Consider the following 25,717-nt stretch of genomic DNA (forward strand, 5'->3'; position numbering starts at 1 on the left):
ACTTTTTCATTTCTGTATTGCAATGGCCGCTGTCCACAAATGATAAAATGAAGTAAATCTTGTCCAGTGTCGTGTAATAAAGAGAGACTGCCTCGCTGGTTTAACTTATAAGTAATAATGACTGCCCTCAAAACTTTAGCCAGACAGCCTGATGGGCGAGTGCTTAGCATGTCGTCTTCACAGTTCTGGGGTTGAGGGTTCGATCCCAGGTGGGTCCTCACGGTCTGGTGTTTGCATGTTCTCCATGGGCTTGTGTGGGTTTTCTGCAGGTACCCCTGTTTTCCTTCACTTCCCCAAAACATGCAAAGTAGGCAAGTTGAACACTATAATGGGTTGTCCATTTCCATGTGCCCTGCGATTGGCAGGCCACCGATTCCGTTTGTCCCTCGCCTGGTGCCCATAGTTAGCTGGGATCGGCTCCAGCACCCCCTCCAACTCTTTTGAGGATAATAAGCAGTTTGGAAAATGAGAAAAAAAATTCATCTCTTACATCTCTCCACAGTACACTGAAATCTTGTCAATAAAATGAAGCAATTTGACAGTCCTGTCCCAAAACCGAAGTCAAGCGAGTGAACCTCTACACCACGAGGAGGCCTCACTTTAGGACAGATTTAGAAAATAGTAAAGAAAATGTGCTTGACATATGTTGATCACATATTTTGCCTATTTACAAACACATAAAAATGCTCTTTTGACATGCACAAGTGACACAATGTTATGAAGATTGAACAAGGAGTTTTGAGAATTTTAACACTGAAAAACTGTCAACTACTAGTAATTTTTGTTTCTGAATTATTTTTTCCACATTTCAAATGCAAAGACTAGTTAATTATTGCGATGACACTTTTAACTTTCAAATGGGAACGGATCACTTTTCTCAACTGACTAGTAGATGCTACGCGCGCGCCTACACACACACGCGCGCGCGCGAGCGTCCTTCTCTTTGTCCGCATGCCTTTATGGCCTGCGCTCTGTCCCAAGTGATTAGTGCCGTTATTGGATGTCCAAATGCTGTTTCAGCACGAGACACGATCCACGGTCAAGCGAGTGACGCGTGAGCATCCAAGCAACAGATGCCCCCCCTAACGCCCTTTTTTCCCTCACCACCCACCACCCACCCCCACACACAACCTCAGCCTCAGCCCCAGCTCAGCAAACCCCGACGCCTCTAAAAAACGCAGCCATCTGTCAGGTCTGTTCAATAAATCGTTGGGCGAGCGCCGCTTTCGCACGAGGTTGCGGACGAGTCACGTGATCCTCTTTAAGTCGCCCCGCGCACAACAAGAGCCTGCATGCAAACTTCTCGCTCTTGGCAAAGTTAGGATCCCCCCACCCCGTCTGATGCACAAAGGGATCAATGTGGGGGCACGTGCGTGGCGCGAGACCCCCGAGAGGACAATGTGAACCCCCACAGGGCCGAGCCTCGCCAGGCACGGGGGCGCCAGGCCTTTATTATGCCCCGGCAAACTGTGAAAACTCTTCAATATGGAGCGTGTAAAAACAACATGGGCTTCACCGTCATGTCATCGCTTTCCATGACTGGAAAAATCCTAAACGCGAATTCCAAGTGACTGAAAATCATCATCAGAAGAAAAAAAATCCAATGTTTTAATCTCTTCAATTTCGTTCACTTATATTTCTGTTTCCACCCATACTAACCAGATGCGGAATTGGAAAGACACCGCGCACTCCAAAAAATCAAACGATGGCGCACACGCACGCACGCACACACGCACACACATTCGCACACGCACGCACCCACACACACGCACAAACGCACACACACGTACAAACGCACACACGCACAAACACACACGCACACACACGCGCACACGCGCACATACTCGCACACACACGCACCAACACACGCACCAACACACACACCAACACGCACACACGCACGCACACACACACGCACACGCACACACACACACGCGCGCGCACTCACACACACACACACACACACACACACGCACGCACGCACACACACATGCACGCACACACACCACACACACCTGCTCCCGGCGCACCAAGCTGTCACAAGCACTTAAATACGCGCGCGTGGACGAGCGTCTCTCCGCTTGGCCACAAGCAGACGTACACTGGCTGACAAATGAAGTGGAAAATTCCTAATCCAACTGACTAATGATGAGATAGACAATCGATTAAAATGCATCACGCGACAACCGAGGCGTTAAAACGGTTTGTCTCAAGTGCTATGCATTTGACACATTAGGATGAACGCACGGCAAACACGCTTTAATAAATAATTCGTTCGTTGTTGTTGTTTTTTTTGTAGATGACTATCTGTTTTTTAAAACAACTGGTGTCTTTAGTCCCCCAATGATTAATTACATATGCAAATAGCACGCAAAAATTATATTATATAGCTCGATTATGGCACATATTGGAGTATACATAGTTGCTTATTAGGTTTTATTAGTTTAGTTAGAAGAGAGAAAAGTTAATTCATGATTTATAATTATGCATTGCACATGACTAAAATCAATTCTACTCAAAGTAATTGTTTGGAAAATGATTTTTTTAAACTTAAAATTAGACAAAACTAAACGTTTAAGTATTTGAACTGCACTTCCAAAATCAGTTGAGGGGGAGGTATTTAATATTACATAGATGGTCTCGGGGTTTTTTATATTTCTGATGCTCAAATTCGGTTTTTCTAAAATGAGGCGTCTTTACTCGGTAATTCTCTCTTTGTGAAGCCACCCAAATAAAACTGTGATTACGCATGCACTGGGTCTCTCTCTCTCTCTCTTTCTCTCTCTCTCTCTCTCCCTCTCCCTCTCCCTCTCCCCCCTTCTCTCTCTCTCTCTCTCTCTCTCTCCTCTCTCTCTCTCTCTCTCTCTCTCTCTCTCTCTCTCTCTCTCTCTCTCTCTCTCTCTCTCTCTCTCTCTCTCTCTCTCTCTCTCTCTCTCTCTCTCTCTCTCTCTCTCTCTCTCTCTCTCTCTCTCTCTCTCTCTCTCTCTTTCTCTCTCTCTCTGTTTCCTTGACAAATGTTGTAAAACTTGTGGCCACGAGACTGCCACGCGTGTTTCAATGGGCCGAGGGTGTGGCGTGGGAGGGAGGGGCTTACGGGGGTTTAAGGCAAAAAATCTCAGCCTGCTCCAGTCATTTTGGGATGAAGTCTCCACGCGCCCCCATGACGGCCATCTGAGTTTTGAAGTTGGCCAGAGATAAACACACGCACAGACTTTGGACTTCGTTTTTCAACTATTTCCTCCCCATTTGCTGATCAATAGAAACAGGTGAGTTCCATTTTGCTTCCAAGATTGATATTAAAGACACCAAGGCTGAATAGAAAAAAAAGGGTTGCATCAATAAAAGTTTAACTGTCCTTTTATGGACTACGTTTTGTATTTAATTAATGCAGTTCTCCCTATCTTTGCACTATTAATATCTGGTCCAAGAATGATAACATTACCTTTCTTTTAAGTTTAATATGATTACAAAAGTTACTAAATGGCATATGTCAATTTAGATGATCAAAATTAATGAAAAAAAAACAACAACAAAACATTAATTTGACTTTCAGTATAGAGAGCGTGGGTTTGCTACATGTGCGCTTCGTTTAATCTTTGGGTTTTATTTTCTGGCTAAATCCTGATGTGTCCCAGATTGACAGCATCCCAGCCTAGATAGACTACAGCACAACATCTACTTACTACTTATTTTACAGTGTATTGTGTTCATCGCAGTTCTGAAGAATGAACTGTTCACTGCTGAAATCGTAAACCATGTGCTTTTTTTCCAAATGTGATTTGAAGTCACAGCGATTATTTGATTGACGGTGCATTGTCGTGTTTTTCGCCAGATCAAAAATGATGACCAAGCCATTCGGAAAGAGCGCCGACATGAACGAGCTGGTAGGCTCCCTCGCCTGGCTTGACGAAGACGGCAGCTCCCAGGATGGCGAGGAAAGCCCCGAAATGAGGGTGCATCGAGTCTTGCTTGAAGGAAGCAGACACTCGTGTTCCGAGATGGATAGTGAGGACATGGAAGAGGAGGAGGAAGAGGATGAGGAGATGACTGGAGCGGATGGAGAAATGGCTCCCAAAAGGAGGGGTCCAAAGAAGAAGAAGATGACCAAAGCCCGTCAGGAGCGCTTCCGTGCCCGGCGAATGAAGGCCAACGCCAGAGAACGCTCGCGTATGCATGGATTGAACGATGCACTGGACAATTTGCGCCGAGTGATGCCCTGCTACTCCAAAACCCAGAAGCTGTCAAAGATAGAAACGTTACGGCTGGCCCGCAACTACATATGGGCGCTGTCGGAGGTCTTGGAGAACGGTCAGTCTCCGGAGAGCCACGGCTTCATGGAAATGCTTTGCAAAGGTCTCTCGCAGCCCACCAGCAACCTCGTGGCCGGCTGCCTGCAACTCGGTCCTACGCCGTTACTCATCAACAAGCTAGAGGACAAGTGCGGACCCCCGGGGTTGAGCGGGGTGGGGGGTCAGGCCAGTCACGCCCTCAGCTACCCCTCCCCAGGGCTCCCTAGCCCGCCTTACGGTTCCCTGGAGGCATCCCACCTCCTCCACATGAAGGGATTCAAGGGGCAGGCGTTCGAAAACCCCTCCCCTAACGAGTGCAGCGGCGGAACCCCGCCGTACGACGGGGCCCTCACGCCCCCCCTCAGCATCAGCGGCAACTTCACGCTGAAGCAGGAGCCTTCGTCACAAGAATCCGAGAGGAGCTACACAAGCCACCCCGCCCACCACGCTCACTATCTCTCGTCCCAGCATTACACCGCCACTGCCGGTCTAGCTGTGGGGCACCAGGGCCACCCACTTTTTCAGGGGTCTCGCTATGAGCTGCCCGTGGATGTGCCATTTGACTCCTTTCCTTCTCCTCATCTGCTGGCCTCTCAGATGGGCACCATGTGAAAAGAGACACATTCATTGACTGTGGAAAGACTGCACTGGTTTGCATTTTGGGGGTGTTGCTTACCTGAGAGAACAGCGACCCCTCAAATAGAGAGACAAAGAGACTCGTCACCTTACGTTCTTCTACCTGATACCTGTCATTTTTTATGTTTATTTATTTGGTTTTGTCATGCTTTGCTGTTGATTTTTTTAGACAATAGTCAAGCGTCACACAAGGGCGATTTGTAACAATGTTCATCTTTCCGTCCATCCTAAATTGTATTTGCGGCAATGCATTTTATTTATATATGCGTATTTAATATTTATTTGGTTCCTGTCTTGTTTAGAAAATGCTGTATTCTCTTGTCACTGTTTTTTTCCAGTCTTTTTTATCAGTCAGTCACTGGCAGCTTATCTGTATTTAAGTTATTTATTTGAGGTCTTTCAGGTAATTGTTCATTGGATGTCACTACTATTTTTTGGGTGTCATTGTAAATATTTTGCTGTTTCGCACTTAATTGAATAAATATTCTTATATTAAAGTCTATTTACCTGTTTTTTTGGCATTCTACAATCTCTTTTCCATATAAACACGAAATGATTAAAAAAACAATTTAACATTTACAATTACTTCATTAATCCCAATACACAAGTATTGTATGGACATTGTGGAACTTATTTCCACTGGGGCTCATTCGGCATGATATCACACCATTTTAGTGTAGATGTAGTTTAGATGATTTTGCACTAAAAAAGTGTTGTAGAGTTAATAATTGGCAGGCATGTCTAAAGTATGACATCACTTTCAAATAATACAGTTTGCTCTAAATATGTGTGCATTTCTGCGTGTGTGTCATTGTGGAAAAACGGTTGAATTTTAATTAATGTAAATCACAAAGATTTGCATTACATTCATGAAAACCACAATGAAAATCAAATGATGGATATTTTAATATTTAGCTAAAAATTAAATCAACAACATTTCTTTTTACAACAGAAGAAAACTTGCTTTACATATTTCGCACAAAGTTGTATGTATTTTTTTTTACAATTTCAGAAATTTATTGCAGGATATGTGAGAGGACTTGATGTGCTTCAATCTACTCGGGCTCTACTAGGTCATGTGGGACCCTGTTGTGGGCCATGGGAAACAACACTGGGTGAACAGGTGAATGTGTCATAGGCTTTTCTCTGTCTTTCCCACATGTCCCACTTTCCCATCCAACTCATGCCAAAACACTGTTGGGCAAAAAGTCATTTTTCATCGGTTGTCCAAAAGGGGGAAAAACCCCAAAACAAAACAGATTTTTTTTCATGGTAAAATTATTGAAAACATTTTCAAATGTATTAATATGTGTTTTCAGACTGGGCGGATGTAATCTGGCCAGGTTCCTGGCACATTTGTATCACTCCTCTAGAGTCAAAAGCGCTGAGTTTTGACTTTAATGAGCACCTTGAGGGGCTTGATGGCCCTTGAGATGAACAAAGCGCAGGGTGGCGGAGTGCAACTATGCGGCTCGCCGTGCACGACCGTGTTTATCGTCGCGGTCCTTCAGGCAATTGTTGAGGAGGAAGGTGCCTCGGTGGCTGTTGTCCAAAAGAATGTTCCCCCTCTTCAGATACCTCTCCAAAGGTTTGTCTTTTCCAGTTCAGGCAACAGTGGTGAAAGGCTGGAGGAGAAAAAGGGAATGATTGTTTTACAGGGCGCCACTGGTCTATTGTGAGCGCAGCCTGTTCTTTCTCTTGACCTGTGACCCGTATTGTTGTGGGGTTCTCCCGCTTGGGGAGGGCAGACAGCTGGGGAAACTGCGGGGGTGGGAGGGGGGCTGGTCTGATGGACAGCTGGGCCAATTTGGGAAGGGCGAAAGAGGAGAGTGAGAGCATGCGAGCGGGATGGGAGGGAGAAAAGGGGATCAGTGTGCTGAGGGGAAAAAGTAGAAGTGGAAAGCGAGGCCGAGGGCAGAAAAGGTGAACGAGGTCCTTGCTCTTCATTCACAAGTTCGTCCTCTCTGCTCCTGTGTGTCAGCCTCGGCATATGCCAGTGACACATAGCTTTGCACACAGGCAGACATTCGGCCTGTGAGAAAGTACTGGCAGAGTTAGACTATGCTCACCCTCTTTGTGCTCCCTGGGGGCAGGGAGCGAGGATTATTCCCCTAACTTTCAACATACAGGCACGCCAATGAACTTTGCATCCAGAGGACAAGACAAATGCGAGCTTTTTTATCGACTAGGATTTGAATACTTTGTCACACTATCTTTGCATGATATTACTCTGCTTAAAAGCCTTCATTTCTTAAAATGCAGATAATTGAACCCAAAGTTCAGTGACAATAAATATTAGAATATTGTGAAAGGATTGCAAATTGGAAACCTGTCGTGTCGCAACCCTAATTAACAAAAATAAATCAATCTAACTCCAAACACCTGCAAAGGTTTCCAGACCCTTTAGACCAGGGGTAGGGAACCTATGGCTCGGGAGCCATATGTGGCTCTTTTGATGGGTGCATGTGGCTCTTCGCTAACCTGTGAGGTAAAATAGGTTTTTAAACCACTGGTGACAGAGCCGAGTCCCGAATGCACCAATAGGAGCGTCACGTCGGCACTATGGCACTGACAGTACCTCTAACATTAATCATCTTTTTTTTTAATTATATTTTTATTAGACTTTTCTGCATGCATATTTTCATTGGTTAGCAACTGCGCAACAGTGCTGTCAAAATAATTCATTTAGTACTTTAAAAGTGGTAAAATGACCCCAAAAAAGTCACATTTCATTTTCACATTTTTACACTAAAATTCTGAGTATGGCTCACACTAAAATTCTGAGTATGGCTCTCAAAGAAATAAAATTTGAAAATAGGAATTGTTTATGGCTCTCTGTGTCAAAAAGGTTCCCGACCCCTGCTTTAGAGTTTAGACCAAGACTATCAACCTCATTTTTGTTTGAGGGACACATTCATGATATTTAGATCTGAAGAGGGCTGAGCCAGTGTATGTTTGAGCTAATAAGTTATAAATACACATCTCCAAATTAAAAAAGTCAAATAAATATTCACATTTAATTTATGTATTCTGTATTACTTAATCTTTAAAAACTGATTGGAAACACTTAATTTAAGGACAAAAGCTAAACATCTGCATGTATTGTCTATAAAAAAAGACTATAATATAAAGTTTTACACTCTGAAAGGACTGACATCGCCGGGCACGGAAGCGCTTTTTTTGGTCAAATTCAGTGGTAAAAATAGTATGCCATCATCTATGCAATGTTTGACAGTGCCAGGGGTGGGCAAACTATTCAACAAAGGGACACAGTGGGTGCGGGTTTTCATTCCAACCCATAAAGAGGACACCTTTTTACCAATCAAGTGCAATCAGTGGATTGCAGTCAGGTGCTTCTTGTTTTCTGCAGAAATCTCATTGGTTAAAGTGTCTGTGCTGGATCATCTGGAACAAAAACCTGCACCCACAGCGGCCCCCGAGGACCGGTTTGCCCACCCTGCAGTAAACCCTTGTTCAAAAGTTTTGAGACTCTTTCTTATTCAACTGAATGGTAAGAACGCTAAAAAATGATCACAAGGCCAAAAATGAATACAATACTAAAATTACATAATTATAAATTAAAAAGGACAAGAACAACAAAAATAAAGATACACATTTTTTGTGACCTTGTGCTCAGAATCCATGAGAACTTTAATACCACCGGTCAACATAAAACTGTTGATTTTTGAGGTGGCAACATTCACTTTTTCTCTCATTTTATTCTTTTTTTTTACCCCAAAGTCTCAGCTGCAGAACCTGGGAAGAACCAGTTCTTAAATCCACTTCCCTTTGATATGTCCACCTCTAAAATAACTTAAATGGAAACAGTCCGGATTTACAAGAGTTTTTAAAGAACATAAACGCAATGTATCTTCACCTTACTGTACAGGCAGCACTTCAGGTCATATTCATCAGATAAATCTAATCTCGCATAAAATCTGAAGGGAGTTCTATTGAAAGGGTCTTCAATGCCCCCTCAGATGTGCTGACACCTGAGTGTGAGCTGCCTGTGGCTGGATTTCCATGGAAGGAGGGCCATACCATATGCCTACTATTTACTTTACAATGATAAATCTCAACTATTTCTGAATTCTGATGTCCATCTTCTCTTCTTAGATTAGAGTTTGTGAGCACCGCACATTCTTAATCCACGAGCCAAACAACAGTGGCCGGCCACTAAAATCTACGAGCCAAACAACAGTGGCCAGCCACTAAAATGAAAAGGCCTTGATCCATAGGAGCTAGATTGAGGGATAAAGCATTGTGATTAAGATTGTATTAATGGGGCCATAGGAGGTTGGAAGGCTTTAATCAGTGTCTGTGTGCCAGTAATCCCTTAGCCTTTAAGCCGGGCCCAACACAGTGATCCCCTCCCTCCTCTTGGGGCGCACGCACGCACTCACTTACAGGTTTTAGAGGTGAACCCTGAAATGGAGAAGCCTTTGGAGCAGCTGGCGGAGGAACGACAGGCTAGATGATTGAGATGTGTGAATTAGAAAAGAAACAAATGATATTGCACATACTGGTTTGATGAAAGTTTTTCCTTACTTTTTAAAAAAAATTCTAGAGGAAAAACATTCACCTACATGGATTTATTACCGATGACTGGATGCAAGAGGTGACACTGTGTGCAAGAGGAGACGGGGTGGGCCTTCTCCACCCAGGGTTCTCTCACAGTATTAGCGTGTGGAAGTTAAAGAGGTTCTAATGGGATCTGGATGCTGTCGTGTTTACCCTGGCCCCCCTTTGCCCGCCCACTGCATTGTGGAAGTTGCCGGGCTTTGGCGCTCCACAATAGGCCGAGTGTGGGGACAGATGGAGGTCCCTTTTGGAAGAGGGCACAAAAACAGCCAAGGTAGGAGGGCCAGAAGTGTCTGAGGCTGAGCAACTGCAGGGGATGTGGGATAACTTTAAAAAGGAAGGGGGGTGGAGAACTCAAGGAGAAGGTAATCGTAGAGTCTCTGTATAATCTGATGAATGCTGGCTGTGGTGGAAGTAGAAAAGGTAACAATAAATTGCCTTCTGTTGACAAATCAGGGCTTCAAAATGTAGTTAATTTTACACTCTTAAAACCGTTTGGGACTGTGCTTTATAGATTTTCAGCATTGGCACTGTCTGATGAACACATACTTCCTTAATTAGAAGCGAATGGTAAAAGTTGGACCAGAAGTACAACGGTAATGCAGCAAATTGCCAAATTAGGGTCAATACTTTGCAATCTATAAAAAGTTAAGGCTCGTAAAGCTTTTACAGCAAGTAAAATTTGAGAAAATACTTGCCTTTTCAAGTACGACATACGACAAAAGAGTTCTGTACTTAATTGATTCAATTAAAACACACTGTACAAAATGTTACATCCGCACTTTTATTTTTAATAGACTTAATGAATGAATACAATTCAATTCTAAAATAAATCAAATTGTTAACATATTGACTAAAGTACTATTATCCAAAAGTCAAATATATTATCTGAATGCATAGTTACCAACTGCATTTTGATATTAGTTGGCGGTATAGCATATTATATATATATATATATATATATATATATATATATATATATATATATATATATATATATATATATATATATATATATATATATATATATATATATATATATATATATATATATATATATATATATATATATATATATATATATATATATATATATATATATATATATATATATATATATATATATAATTATAATTGTATCTACTAGAGACACAGCCTGCACACTACTAGAAGTACTTATATTACAATCTGAGATTTACTAAACCCATTTGAAAACACTGACAAAAATGTTTCTTTAAGAAGAAATTGACTTCTGCCCAATTATCAATACATAAAAGTTAGAAAAAGAAGTCAAAACAGAGCGAGAGTGCACAGAATGGCAAATCGTAAGGTAAAAGAAGCTTGTGCTTACATGTGATAATAAGCGGCTAATTGTCTGCTAAAGGTTAAAGCGGGTCAGTCAGGAGGTTAAATGGGGCCGCTTAACAGAAGAAGGGTGCAGTGATGGATGCTGATGAGAGAAGGCCAGAGAAAAGGAAGACTTGGGCCGGTGGAGGAGGGAAGAGGGCGGTCCCAGGTTCAGCAGCAACAGATGGGCCTAATGGAAGGCTCAGGTTGTAAACTTTCGGCTTGCAACATCTGTCCGTTTGTCCATCTGCCACACTTACTACTGTTTACAGTTTGTTTAGCACAAGCTGATTAATTTGACAAACGGCACTGGAAGCCATTTATGTGGTCCCCTTTGTCAAGGCGTTCCAATTATAATAAGGGCCAACTAAAAGCTCTGCCTGTTCATTGTGGCCAATGAGAATTATTAAATCACATTTACGGCTCGTAATGAATTGTGCAGGACACACAAAAAGTCGGCTCACTGTGGTGCAATGCGCCATGCGTGCTGCTGCATACAAAGATGTGAGGAGAGGAAAGAGGGGGGGAAAGTGTTTTGTTGAAAGGACTACAGAACGCAAACGCTTTGGCTGGCTGACAGGCGGCAGGCATTTAAAATCCAGTGTTTTCTAAAACGTAACTCACTCGACTTGAATGAGGGTTTGAATATCTGTGACTAATTGATGCTCCCTTAAACGTGATTGTAATTTGCCGATGCTAACAGTTTATAGACCACCACTGATTCTAAAATACTTTAAAGGCAATTTAACACTTCCTACAGCAGTTTTCTCCTGGGATATGTCAATGCTTCAATTTTGGTTTGGGTTGGTAATGTTGCGTTTTGCTGCTACAGGTAACACTGCTTATTACGTAGGGTTTGGTCGTAGTTTGTTGAAAATGCACCTGCTAAGAAAATAAACTAGCGTATTTTCAGGACTATAAGGCGCACATAAAAGTCTTAAATTTTCTCAAAAATAGACAGGGCGCCTTATAATCCAGTGCGCTTTATATATGGACCAATACTAAAACTGTTATCATGATAAAATAAAATAAATCAGCCGATAGGACATCTACGGCAAGCAGCCCCCGACTCTACTATTTTCCCGTAGAAAAAGTACTGCACAGTGACTGCTGGGATATAGAGTTCTTTTGTCAATACACCCAGTATGACGGCGAGCACACTAATTTGGTGCTTGCCGTCATTTCGGCTGTATTTACAAAAGAAATCCTGCCCCTAGATGTTGGCGTCAACAGAGTTTTCAAAGCTAGACTGCGAACTATATATATATAGTCGATATTCATCCATATATATATATATATATATATATATATATATATATGGATGAATATCGAACCGCAACATGAGATTATGGCTACGTGAGGCGTATGTCAAGCAACCGGATGGCTTTTTTCACGGCTCGCTGTCACTTTTGATTTGCGACCAAGTCACGAAAATGAAATGATGACGTGAGTACATTGTAAAATGGCTACATAAAGTACAACCGAACTCAGTTTAGCTTCCGTTGCCTTTTTAAAAACATGTTTTTAGCGTGTGGGTGTAGCGTGCATTTGGTGCATGTAGCACCAAATTAGTGTGTTTGCCGTCATCCTGGGTGTATTGACAAAAGAACTATATATCCCAGCAGTCACTGCACACCGGAAATAGAGTCTGGGGCTGCTTCCCGTAGCCAGCGCTATTGCGGTTCAATATTCATCCATATATATATATATATATATATATATATATATATATATATATATATATATATATATATATATATATATATATATATATATATATATATATATATATATATATATATATATATATATATATATATATATATATATATATATATATATATATATATATATATATATATATATATATATATATATATATATATATATATATATATATATATATATATATATATATATATATATATATATATATATATATATATATATATATATATATATATATATATATATATATATATATATATATATGCCATGCCTGGCTGCGTCTATAAAAACGGTGCGCCCTTTGTGTGTTTAAAAAACAGAAATAGCACTCGTTACTGACACTGCGGCTAAAAATCCGATGCTCTATATAGTCGTGAAAATACGGTAGATTTTTAACAAACATTGGAGGAATAAAAAAACATGACAGATACCGAGCTGCAAAAATACATAATCAGTAATTATGCAAACAAATTAACACCATTCCCATACCCAGATAAGCCTGTCACTCAACATCTGCTGTTGCCCAGAAATCCCGCCATGAGCATGTTCACATGAAAAAATGGATTATCACAGAAAGATTAGTGTCACTTTTATAAAAATTGTAAACATGCACTTCAGGGCTCGACCATGTGAATTTCACATACATGCTCTTTTTATTCAAATGTCAATAATATCATTACCTTGTATTGACAAGAGCAGTGAGGCATTTTTTTTCAGTATCCAGTGTAAAACAATCCAAATGCGAAACATTACAAGAATCATTCTTAGGGTTGATTTGAGTCAAAAGAAAAATCCATTTCTCCCTAGTTTTGCGCAGCAGCAAGCGGATGAAACGGACTTAAGCGGCTGAGCTGCGCTGAGTGGCCAGTGTTACATTAGACATTAATCTAAAGGAGTGAAGGTCAGAGAAGACTACAGCATCTTTTTAAGCCTAGCTCTTCAACCCTCCTATGGTGAGCTGCTCTCCACAAAATGAGTCCCACTGAGAACATACCTTTAAAATCATTAAACATCTAAGATGCCTGATTCAGTTATGGATATAATCAAGACTTTGCCAATGTTGATATGAGCACCCTTCTCATGTCCAGTAATAAATATGGGTGAGGAGGGTGTTGTGATGGTCTCTTACTATATGTAACAGATGTTACTGAGGCAACAGTTGGTATTGAGTGGGAGGGGCTTCAGGCCATCTGTCCAGGGTCAAGGTTTGAAAAGGGATGCTGGAGATGGCTACACGTTCACAGATATGGTAAGTATGTGTTTGAAAGGAGGGAATATAGACTACATTCTAATCTAACTCAATGTGGCCTTTCATTTACAATTGCTTTGGTGGAGTTTTTGTTTAGTTAGGAGCTCATTTGATTTATGTCAACTTTAAGCACCAGAATAAGAGAAAAAATGCCTCGTCTTTGAAAGCAATACAGCAACAATAAAACATTTTTATTTATATTTCAAACAAAAAAATCATGAACTGCAATTATCATTAAAACAATTCACAAGTCAACCATATTTCATAAAGAATTTAGTTGAGAATTGATGTCTTTCAGGGTCACATCTATCGCATTGCGTAGAGAATCCATCTTCTTATGAGTTAGTTTCCTCTACGAGAAAAGAAAATACAATTAAACTCAACTCAAAAGTACATGACAATTCTCCCAGGTAGGCGCTCACCACATAGACCTTCACCCTCGCCATTTCCAAGCGATAGAACTCAGCCACCGTCATCTGGGTGAAGTCTTTGCCCAAGAGGAGGAATCCACAAGAAGGTGAGCGTTTTGTGTGTTCGAACCTGTGTCAAGAGTTGTCATCTCACATTTCAGGATTCTTCAAAATAAAACAACAACCCTGCAGACATTTTATTCCAGAGCAGCCATTCAATTCATGCGGTCACTGCCAGCACCTGACATCCAATCCATTTTGACCAGAAAAGACTGGCAGCATTCTTAGATGACAATTCACAGCCAGCCATTCTAGTTTATTAAATGAATTGGACGTCTACCAATATCAATTTTAGCCATTTAGTTATAGCCAAGTGGGTGGGCAGACTTTTTGTTATTGGGCACATAACCAGAGTGTATTTGTTTTTTTTAAATAAACATTTTGACTGTTTTTATTCATAATCTTATTTATATATATTTTTTAAAAAGTATAGTTAAAATGAAACCAGGAACATCACATGATAATAAGGATATTTGTCTATGCAAAATTGAGAAGTGGCAGTACATCGACATCACATTTTAAATTATTTGGGCCACACTTGAGTGCCAAATGTCAATACTATTGTGGCCTAGATGGTCCTAAATTGTATGTCCATGTATGTAAACACCTTGTGTTCATGGGGTTAAGTATACGTATGTTAATTTGAAATGGCCCCCAAATAGTCACTTGCCCTGTAACAAGTCGAGGACTTTACAAATAAAAATGAGACGTGGCACACACCAGGGGTCGTCAGTAGGTTCCCAGCCCTCCAACTCAATAAGACAGAAGAAACAGCTGACGACATCAGGTTCATTCTCACTAGGACAGTGCACAAAGCCAGCTTTGGCCATCTGCACACATCAAACGGCTTCAATCACAGGGAAAAAACCATCTGAAGTTAAGACACAATCCAACTGGCCCAATACAAACGTGACTGTATGCATGTATTGTACTTAACATACCACTAGATGTCAGCATTGAATCAATTTGGTTCATTTTCCTAACAAGAGAATAGCCACTTTACCATTTCAGGTGTGCAGCTGCAATCTTCTCGAAAGGGCCAGGTAGCAAAGCTTTTCTCTCGTAAATCAGCACTGTACATCTTGCCGAATGAGAAAAATCTTCCCATCATGACTTCTATGTTGGCCATTTCTTCACAAATTTGGTTTACCTGATGCCCGAGTAGGTGCAGATGGGAAACAAAATTGTAAAGGTGAGCTCCTCTGATGGTTTTTCAAACTATGACATGTGTTTTCAACTAACAATGATTGAGTAGGCGTGGTCTTGGGCTTATGATGTCAAACGCAGTGTGTTGCATGAATTTGATCTGTTTAATCTACACGCTATTTAGTCACTATTTTGAACCCACAAAAACCCTTTTAGATTTTTTTTGCATACTAATTTAACTAGAGACTTTTCTACTCAAGATTCAAATGATCCAATCTGTGAAATCATTAGTCATTTTAAACATTATATCCAGTCATTATGGTGGGGTAAATAAAGGGAAACACCCCCCTCTGTTGGTAATGAAAATAGTAGTAGTAGTAATTGTTATGTTGATGTTTCGTACCAAGTTCTTTTTCATTTTAAACCATTTATATGGTTAAGGAGTGACTATTTTGGTGATTAAAAAATAAAAGGAAAAAACACCCTCAAAGACCAGGCGCCTAGTCAAAATGTGAAGTCCACGTTTTTGGACAGTGACACCAGCTCTAATTTATAATTATTCATTGGATTTGTAAAAAAATATATTATTATTAATCGTTATTTATAAACATACAATAATGTTGTAAAGTTGATAAATCAAATAGCATTGTGAGGAAAAGCGGTACAGAAAATGGATGAATGAAAAATAAATATATAATTTTCATTTCCTTTCATAAAAATTCAAAATCAATAAAATATATAAATACAATGATTGAAGTAATAATGTTTTAACAAAAATATCTAAGCATTTCCCTTAATGTTTGTAAACAAAAGATGTGTTAGTGTCACGAGGTGCTGGAGCCTATCCTAGCTGATTTATGGGGAAAGGCGGATTGCAACCTTGGCTAATCACTAGTCAATCGTACGTTCACATTGAGATAGAACTTTTGGCACTCATAGTCACACCATCCCCGATTGAGCATTGATTCCACGCTACACGTACCAAAGTCAGGTGAATACACCTTTTTTAATGAAATAAAAAGAAGAAACTAAGTTTTACTGGCATGAGTGTGTTACAACAAACAACAGGCCGAATGTTGCGTCTGTATTGATGCTACTGGTTAACCGTTAACTTGTAGCCTTCAGGCAACGCAGGCACCAATAAGTCTTACTGGCCCATTCGACATTGCTAGCAATTTCACAATAATTGGTTCCTGAATGATGACGTATTAGGGCTTCAAATAAATAAGGTAGTAGTTACGGATTTGTATCTGGCAGCTCATTTGTACCCCAAGGCTAAAAAATGATTACAATTCATTCTTTGCTTTGTGTTATTTTACAGCCTGTTTTTTGAAAGAATTTTAGAAATGTGCTGCAAGCCCAAGTCATCCAAAACATTGACACTCCTTATGACATGATGGATATATGACATTTTCCTCTCATTGTGGAGTCTCCACCTGCTCTCTTCGTTTTCATCATCTTGACCTCACACTAGCCCGCTTTAGATGTTTTTCACGTAGACGTGTAAGAAAACGATGGAGCCAATGGAGGGGGTAGCACCAGTATGATTGTGGTCTCTGCTCACCCTACCTTTAGTCCTTTACATTGCTGTAGCTTAGGTGTATGGTTATACTCCCCTTATGTCGGCCTTAAAATATTTCAGGAAGAATGATAACAAGATCTTTGTTGTGCGTGTGCAGACTGGTCTCATGTGAGAAAGAGTTCAACGGAAGAGTCTGGTGCTTCTCAGCTTGACTCTCCAGTGCAGGAATTTTATCTCACTCAGCAAGTGTGGCAGAGGGGGAAATCAATGTGGGGCACAGGTAGGAAAGGAAGCCTTTTCCTTGCTAGTGGAGAAGTCTTGTTACATTTTTGTCCTTTGATGTAGTGCAAGAAAAATGTTAGTTTCATTAAATGAATGCAGAAAAGTGAGTGTGCTTCTACTTTCTAGTCTGTTTCCAGAGTTGTAATGTTGGGACTCGGGTAAGCACATGCTGTTGTGTTTACATATGGAGATTGTTTTCCCCAAATTGGTCCACCTAGGGCCACTATTTTACATTTGAAAAATCTTAATGCACAGCACATAAAAAGTAAAAAAAAGGGCAACTTCTCAAGTCATGGTAATTTCAAACCAATTTGGGTGCAGATGTAAAAAAATAGACAAAGCAAAACTGTTAAAATTACCAAGTCTTGAAATACTTGTGACTTGAGATTATCATGGCAAAAGGTTTATTTCAAGTAAAAATACGTCATTGCTCTGTCTGTGATTGCACTACTTCATTTGCATTGACAGACAAACAGAATTATAATTAATAATTTCTGTGTAAGCGAGTGAAAATAGAAAATCATCCTTAAATGGTTATTGCTGTTGTAAAAATTTCAAAGTCATTGCAATATTCTGAAATGATTCCTGCTTACAGTGAAGTGTATTATATATTTCCACGTGATAAAGCCATGACACTGGTTTTCTACATAATGACGGTGAAGGATACTTTGAATTTTAGATTTTCTTTTTCTTATTTACTCAAATCATTGACATTACTTGAATAGAATAGAATTTGGTGCAAGTGTGTGATTCCTATAGAAGGTTGTACTTTTCTCCAGTGTGGGTGTGAAGATGTCATCAAGGTGTTAGAGAGTGACAGTAAACTTCAACATTCTTCTATTCTGTGGGCAGATCACACATCCACTAGTGTCCATAAAAAAGCCTCCACAAAAATAATACATTTTCATGGGTTTTTATACACATTGCATTATCTAGCATTCAGGTTTTAACAGTTAGTGAAGGATATGAAGAAATTCTGGCACTTATTTGGACTTATTTCATATGCATTTAAATATGTTGCTTGCCTTTCATTTATTTGGAAAATAAGATTTAAAGAGGCTTGCATCACAAATGAACTTTAGTGGTGCATATATTTGTACATGGAACATATATGTCAGGGACTTTCTTAAAAATAGTACATATTTCCAAGTGAAATTTTGTGCCATTGTGATAATTATTGTAATCTAACTCTCTTATCTTTACACTTGCATTTTTTCATGATAATTTTGTTTCTAAGGCACGCTATACATGGTAAGGGGAAGCACAACTATAATGTTTGCTGTTAGTTGCTTGGCCCTCTCTCACTTTTGACCCTTGTGGGAAGACACTAAATTCACGAACACAGTGCCAAGAGACACCCACGATCCTGATATTTGACCTCAGTATGCACTTTGCATCAACATCAACACTCATGTAGAGTAGTGCAGACCACCTGACGCTGGTTTTTGATATATGACTGATGGGCCAGTCACTTGTTGACACTGTATTTGAGTTGTATGTACTTTTATTAGTTTGTTGTAAGTGGAGATTTACTCACAGTCGCTCCTTCAGCAAAGAATAGATGGATGATTGTGTTAATAGAGCGCCTACTGTTGGTGGTGGCAAACTTCTGCAGATTTGTTGGTCTCTTAGGCTAGCTGCATAATTATATCTCAGGACGGATTCCTTGTTTCAAATGTATGCATGACTTTGGATTATGTCTTACTTTCAGGATTTTTTTTTACAAATGTTGAAGCTTCAGGAATATTTTTGGATCCACCAATAGAGGGCAGCAAACTTTGGTTCATTGTTTATCACCATGAAGGGAATTCACCATCATAGTAATTCCATTTTCCCTTTTACTGAATCCTTTAAACAAATGCTTCAAAATTACTACTGTGGGATTAAAACACGAGACCAGCTATTTGTTATAGCCACATATCCAGGCATTTATATTTGATTTTACAACAAAGTTGAATGAACAAATTGTAAACCCGAATACTCTGCATGCTTGATATCAGTAGTGTTGGCTGCATCCACTGAAGCGAGAATGTAAACACTCAGGCAAAGAAAAAGAAGTCAAATTGTGACTACATAAACAAAATTCCATTAACAGCTGTAGTAGTGGAAAGTTAGTGTTGTACTATGCGACATGTGCCTCCTGTCAATTACAGCCCATCCTTTTTCATGTTCTTATGAAAAATATATTGTGCACCAGAAAACCATTATTGGTCTTTCTCTCCCCCCTATTAGCCTAAGTGTAGGTGATTGTCATGCCACAAATTGATTTAGCGACAGTAGCACGGAAAATTGATTAAATTCCCTTTTTTTCTGACATCTTTTCACAAAGTCATTTGTCAAATCTCACAATGATTGTGAGATCAATCCCTGGAGACTGCACAGGTCGAAAAATGGAAAATTATTATTCATACAAACTGTTCTCGGTGTGGTTCCTTGTCATGTTTCCCATGAGGTTCTCGCATCATTGCCCGAAGGGCTGTTTTTCAACTACTTGTAAATATATATGATCGCTCTGTCCCTGCACTCGCATACCTGCCCACTGACGCCATCTGTCGTCTCTCCAGAGGCCTCAAGGCCCAGCGCCGTCTCCCCGTCCTCTTGACTGTTGGTGACACCAGATCCACGCGTTCCTATTTCACCTTCTCATCATGACATCCATTAAAGTGGCACTAGACCCCAGGCCCCCGTCAGTCCGACAGCACATTAGCACTCGGACCATTGAACGCCGACAAGGACCGTCTCTGAATTATTGATAGCAACACGACTAATGAGGAAATCCTAGCTTAAGTTTTGTGCTGACGCACAACCCCACAGGGAGACCTTCACAAGTGAATGTATTGATCCATTTGCTTTTGCTTGATTCCATCTTCAAACGGGAATAATTCCACTAGAGCTTTTGAACTACTAGAATAATTTCTTTCGCGTGAGTTCAGAACTCCTGACTCAATTGGCAAGCAAAAAATAACCAAGCAAACAAACAGAAAAAAACCCAAATTGAATTGAATTGTATTGGCATACTTACAAATTGATATTTTAAATCAAATGATGAATCAACACGTTAACACAAAATACAGCGAAACTTACACTTCATTATCTTCTGTAAAAATGACTAGCATTATCACAACACTTCCCAGACGCTTGTTGCCGTCAATGGCAGCCTGATATGGCTCTTGTAGTGTCCATATTGATTCTCAAAATGTGATTCTTAGATGCAAGATGTTACACTAGTTCAGTGATTATAAAGGGTGGTACAACAACCACTCGTTCCACATGAGCACCCTCTATTATTGCAATAATGAATCTGTCCAATGTACTTTTAATTGTATTTAACTTTTAAATTGTAAAATTCGGGCGGCCCAGCGGATGAGTGGTTAGCGCGTCGGCCTCACAGTGGGGGACCTGTATTCAAATCCAGGTCGGTCCACCTGTGTAAAGTGTGCATGTTCTCCCCGTGCCTGTGTGGGTTTTTCCGTCCACTACGGTTTCCTCCCACATTCCAAAGACATGCATGTAGGCTGATTGGACACTCTAAATTTCCCCTAGGTATGAGTGTGAGCTTGTGTTGTACCCTGTATTTATTCTTGAAACACGGGGAGAAATAATCACAATAGTGATTCGTTGTTGCTTCCTCAATCCAATTTTACTGGTATCTTTATCAACACAAAAACCCATAATATACAATTACACCCATATATATTATATTAGCAACACTTTAGAACCCAAAACATAATGTACAATTACACCCGTTCAATATACGGTCATAACTTGTTTTATCTTTTCTTTTTACAACTTCGAGAAGTCCTTCAACTATTCAACAGGGTAAACAATGAAATATCAATAACATAAATTCCTTGCTATAACCGTCATTGACACTCTACAGCACATGTGTCAAAGTGGGGGGGCCAAATCTGGCCCGCCGCATCATTTTGTGTGGCCCGGGAAAGTAAATCATGAGTGCCAACTTTCTGTTTTAGGATCAAATTTAAATGAAGAGTATAGATGTATATTAAATTTCCTGATTTTCCCCCTTTTAAATCAATAATTGCATTTTTTTAATCATTTTTTTCTGTTTTTTTAGTTCAAAAATCATTTTGTAAAATCTAAAAATATAAAAAAAAACCTAAAATAAACATTGTTTTAGATCTATAAAAACTGAATATCCAGGGCTTTTAATCCAGTTATTTTAATCCATTTATAGAAAAAAAATGAAATATATCTAAAATGGTCTGGCCCACGTGAAATCAAGTTGACGTTAAAGTGGCCCGCGAACCAACCCGAGTCTGACCCCCTTGCTCTACAGGGTGAAGGCGGCCGAAGGTAGCGTACTGAATTTTACATACATGTGCATGACCTGGGACTCGCACATTCACGCTCGCAATTCAAAAGTAAATAAACATTACTAAACATTATCTTCTCTCTCACACGCTAAACAGTATATATTGCAAACCACAAACTCAACCGGCCTCTACACCAACCAGCATACCTTGAAACACGGAGAAATAATCACAATAGTGATTCGTTGTTGCTTCCTCAATCCAACTTTACTGGTATGAAGGAAATCTCCCATGTTGGCCAAGCTATGTGCTCATCAAGGCATCAATAATCGAATACCGATATACATCCAATCCAAAATAGTTATATGGGCATCAAGGCATCAATAATCGAATATCGATATACATCCAATCCAAACTAGTTGCACATCCCCAATATGAGATCGTTAATAAATTAAACACTTTAGCATGTCACACTTGCATGGTTGTTTGTCTCCTTGTGCCCTGTGATTGGCTGGCCACCAATTCAGGGTGTCCCCTGCCTCTGGCCCGAAGTCAGCTGGGATAGGCTCCAGCAGCCCACATGACCCTAGTGAGGATAAAACGGTTCAGAAAATGAGATGAGATGATAAAATTCATTATAAATTCATTTGCATTTATTCACTAGGAATCAATTTTAAAAAAAATTACTCTGATCCTGTAAACTTTGGATTTCTCTAAAATCAGCGTATTAACTTTATTTTCCTCATCATGTGATTTTAAATATTTGATCATTTTATAAAACTTTGACTTTACTCTTTTAACTTTTGTATTTCACTGCAATTCCTAGCTGTACTCTACTTACTTCCCATAGTTAGCTGGGATAAACACTAGCACTCCTCATGAGAATAAGAAAATGAATTAATGTTTCAACTTTGGGAGGGGTTCGGGGGGACTTTCCACGACAACGCACTCGTAACCGAACAAACTAATTTAAATGAACTTGGATTAATATATACAGACACACTCAAACATACGTTTAATGTAACTTTACACAAAACTGAATTCTAATTTTGTTTTACATTTTTATACTTTCTCTTGGCCGGGTTAGCTGTTTGCCACGCCTCCACCCTCACGTTCGCTATCGATGGGCTGTTTGCTGTTGTATTCCCTTCAAAATATTCCGAAAATGATGCACACAAATGTCCTCACAATAGGATAACGCACGGCCACTTCCCAACGAGAAGTAGTCTTGAATGAGCGATCGCGGGAGCTAACAGGCTAAGGAAGGAAATTGTGGGTAATTAAGTTTTATTCTGAGAAAGGGTGCCATTGGCTATCGGTGTTGTGTGCACGAGTATACTTCATTACTCAGAAAGCCCTCTTTTTGCCCGCGCATGCGCGTTGTGCGTTTTCTGGTCCATGTGTAGGAGAAACGCGTGTGAAGAAACGGTTCAGTGCTCGTAGATATCTGTTATACACGAAAAAGATGCGTCAAAAAAGACAATGATAAACAGCCTCTCATGTCATGGCCACCTGGCTTTCTCGCATCTCGAAATTTTTTTCGTATCTAGAGCTAATTATTTGCTCGAAATTTTCCTCGTATCTCGAGCATCTCGTAGGTAGAGCTGCTCGTATGTAGAGGTACCACTGTACTTTAGGACTTTACTTGGCATGTACAGTTTGAGGTCCTCTGCACTAATTGTTGAGTGAATTCACAACAACCTATACAAAAGCAAGCATTGTGTATGAAGAGCCAAATTTGAACGTGTCACTGTTCACTCCTGAATTTTCGAGTTTGTCAGCTGTCAGCGTAGTTGTCGTGAAACCTGTTTGCCATTCATCTTGGCACCTAGTCAATCATCGTCTCCACCTCTGAGAGCGTCGGAGGGTGGTTAGAAACAGCGGCTGTTCAGGCTGGTGGAGTTCGTAAAAAAATGTACGCGAGGGAGCATGCACGACTAGAGGAGGTGCTGTGAACATCAAGGCAACATTTTCAATTGCCTCAGGCTCATGTGTTTGTATCTTTGCGTTTCTAAGCACGCTCACCCTAGGGGATTAATTTTTTGACAGCTTTCTTAAGCCTTCTCTTAAGCGTTGAGCTTTGCAGTTATATTGCACCAATGTGCCTTTGCTTTAGCCTGGGGAAACTGAAGACAGAATAGTCCTGTTGTTTGAGTTGCAGTGATCACCATGCAAAGAGTACTTAATTAGTCTAAGCCTGCATTCTGTTGTACAATGTTTCATTTTCTGCTGCCTTTCTCCCGTGACTTTGCCGCTGCTTTGCATCGTCTCTTCCTGTCACTGCACATCTCTTCATCCCACTGTCGCCTTGTATTTAGTCTAATCTTTGCCTCCCCCTTCATACAGCTTCCTTTGCTGTGTCGCGTTCTATTTCGTCATTCCTTCTGCGTGGCCATCCCCCCTTCTTGCCTGGATAGGTAACCTTGCCTGAGTAGGTTTAAAGAAACGGTCGAAGCACAGATTTAAATAGAGAAAAGGTTAATCCTTTGGCAAGTCCACAGACACACTGAGTTAAAGGACACGAAGAGGAGAGGGCCGGTGGATAACAACTGCAATAAACAGATGTGACAATCAAATAGCCCACAGGGAGGAGATCTGTATGTGTGTATCGGGAGGAGGGGGGTATTGTGGCAAATTAATGTGAGAATCTGTGTGTTGGGAGGGGACATAGTTCTCAGTCAAGCTCGTTCTCTCCTTCATGACTTCCACTCTGCATGATGACAAGTGTCTGCTGCGGCTCCCATTGGTGCTGCTGCCACCAATCAGAGTGAAGGCATGCAAGGTGCCTCTAGGTTGTACCCAAACCCAAAAAGAAGAGACAGAGCTGTGGAGAGAGTTAGTGCACGTGCATGTTTGTGTGTGTGTGTTTGAAGCCACTCGTCTCCCTCGAAGCATCGACTACAATGATAGTTGGGAAAAAGTTGTTTGTCAGCTCTTTCTTGGAGATCACTGCAATCCCTCCTGGCTACAGTGGAGAAGAAGTAGATCTTGGCTCTGAACTTGCCCCCTCTGATTGGTTACCTCACTTTGGGTTCTCCCGCCTCTTTCTGACTCCCCACTCCTCTCTTCATCTCTTCATTGCTCCCCCTTGCAACTAAACCCCTCCATAGTCTCCTCAGGCTTACCTGAGCCACAGCTGCAGGAACACCGGACTCTTTCTCTCTTGCGCGCTCTCTCGTACACACACTTTGCTTTTCACCTGGAGAGTGCAGGCACACCAGACGGCATGTGCACCAGTAGTTATCTCTCTTCACATCAGCCTCTGTGTGTTGCCTTCTCCTGGAGTGTGTAGGAGGAACTGTGAGGGATCACTTTGGAGCTATTTGTCCCTTGGCTAAAAGGACTCTGAGATCATGATTCTGGGTGAGTTTGCTTTTTTTGTTTTGGGCACTCCGGAGGTCAATTATGTCGTATTCCTAATTCCTTTGCTAAGATCGTGGCTCTTCATTAGTACTACTGTATTCGCCGCATGGTGTTCATTGCACATCTGTCAACACAGAACGACAGGATAAACTCTTAGATCACAGCACAGGGCTGTTATTATCGTAATAGTGTACCATTAATACGGCAGGCGTGAGTGATGACTGAGAAGGTCAAATTGTTTAGAGCTGAACTCTATGATTATGGAATGTTTTGGTCACGTGACCAGACTCATACGTCATATCCGAAGAGTTAGAGATACCTTAAATACTGAATAACGCAATCAAGACATGCCATTTTATGTTTGGGCATTCTTTGCCAGTTTCTACTCATTCACTGCCATTGAAGGCAATAGACGTGAAATCCATCATCATGTCAACAAGAGTAACTGAGTGTAACACTCGCGGGGTCTCTACTGCGTACTTTTTCGACACGAAAATCAAGAGAAGAACCAAAAAACTATCCTACGATGATGACTTAGAGTTTCTAGAATCGGCCAATCACATTGCTCAGATGTCCTGTTCAAAGCCTGGGCAATATGATTTATAGAGACTACTGTAAAATGCTGTGATGAATGTCACTTTACTTCATTTCTTTGGTCTAAACAATGATTTCATGGATTATGTTGGTATACATTTGCAGTTCAGCAAAAGCACATTTGATAAGCTTCAGTTGTCTTTTTGCTACACAGTCTCGCTTTTCAGTTATTACGCAGTCTTGCTGTGTTCTGACTCAGCCAGCACTTTCTTATTTAGTATTCTGCTCTCATAGTG

General features: G+C 40.5%; 3 protein-coding genes across 5 annotated transcripts in view; 2 read left to right on the forward strand and 1 right to left on the reverse strand.

Moving 5' to 3' along the window:
* The first annotated feature begins 3,133 nt into the window (after window positions 1-3,133).
* neurod4 (neuronal differentiation 4) lies at window positions 3,134-5,395 on the forward strand. Its single transcript, XM_077597722.1, has 2 exons — window positions 3,134-3,266; window positions 3,833-5,395. Exon 2 carries the CDS (start codon window positions 3,840-3,842, stop codon window positions 4,899-4,901), a length of 1,062 nt encoding a protein of 353 aa, XP_077453848.1. The 5' UTR covers window positions 3,134-3,266; window positions 3,833-3,839; the 3' UTR covers window positions 4,902-5,395.
* Window positions 5,396-13,989: 8,594 nt separating this feature from the next.
* birc5b (baculoviral IAP repeat containing 5b) lies at window positions 13,990-15,536 on the reverse strand. 2 transcript variants are annotated; one of them, XM_077596973.1, is made up of 5 exons: window positions 15,451-15,533; window positions 15,304-15,381; window positions 15,021-15,130; window positions 14,253-14,370; window positions 13,990-14,182 (listed from the first exon to the last, which is right to left on the reverse strand). In XM_077596973.1, the coding sequence occupies exons 2-5, from the start codon at window positions 15,379-15,381 to the stop codon at window positions 14,093-14,095; spliced, it is 396 nt and encodes a 131-aa protein (XP_077453099.1). In that variant the 5' UTR covers window positions 15,451-15,533; the 3' UTR covers window positions 13,990-14,092. The 2 variants fall into 2 exon arrangements, with proteins under 2 accessions (XP_077453099.1, XP_077453089.1); XM_077596963.1 differs by having other exon boundaries at window positions 15,304-15,536.
* znf385a (zinc finger protein 385A) overlaps window positions 15,316-25,717 on the forward strand; it is a 59,447-nt gene continuing 49,045 nt past the window's right edge. The window contains exon 1 of one of the 2 annotated variants that reach the window (XM_077596949.1): window positions 15,316-15,492. Coding sequence is in view for 1 of the 2 variants with exons in the window: in XM_077596924.1 (XP_077453050.1) it covers window positions 24,878-24,887 (10 nt within the window). In the remaining variant the exon portion in view is untranslated. Of the gene's footprint in view, window positions 15,493-24,353; window positions 24,888-25,717 lie in introns of those variants that run through there. The other variant, XM_077596924.1, reaches the window with a different exon arrangement.

The sequence above is a fragment of the Stigmatopora argus genome, chromosome 1 (genome assembly GCF_051989625.1).
Source record: "Stigmatopora argus isolate UIUO_Sarg chromosome 1, RoL_Sarg_1.0, whole genome shotgun sequence".
Taxonomy (NCBI): domain Eukaryota; kingdom Metazoa; phylum Chordata; class Actinopteri; order Syngnathiformes; family Syngnathidae; genus Stigmatopora; species Stigmatopora argus.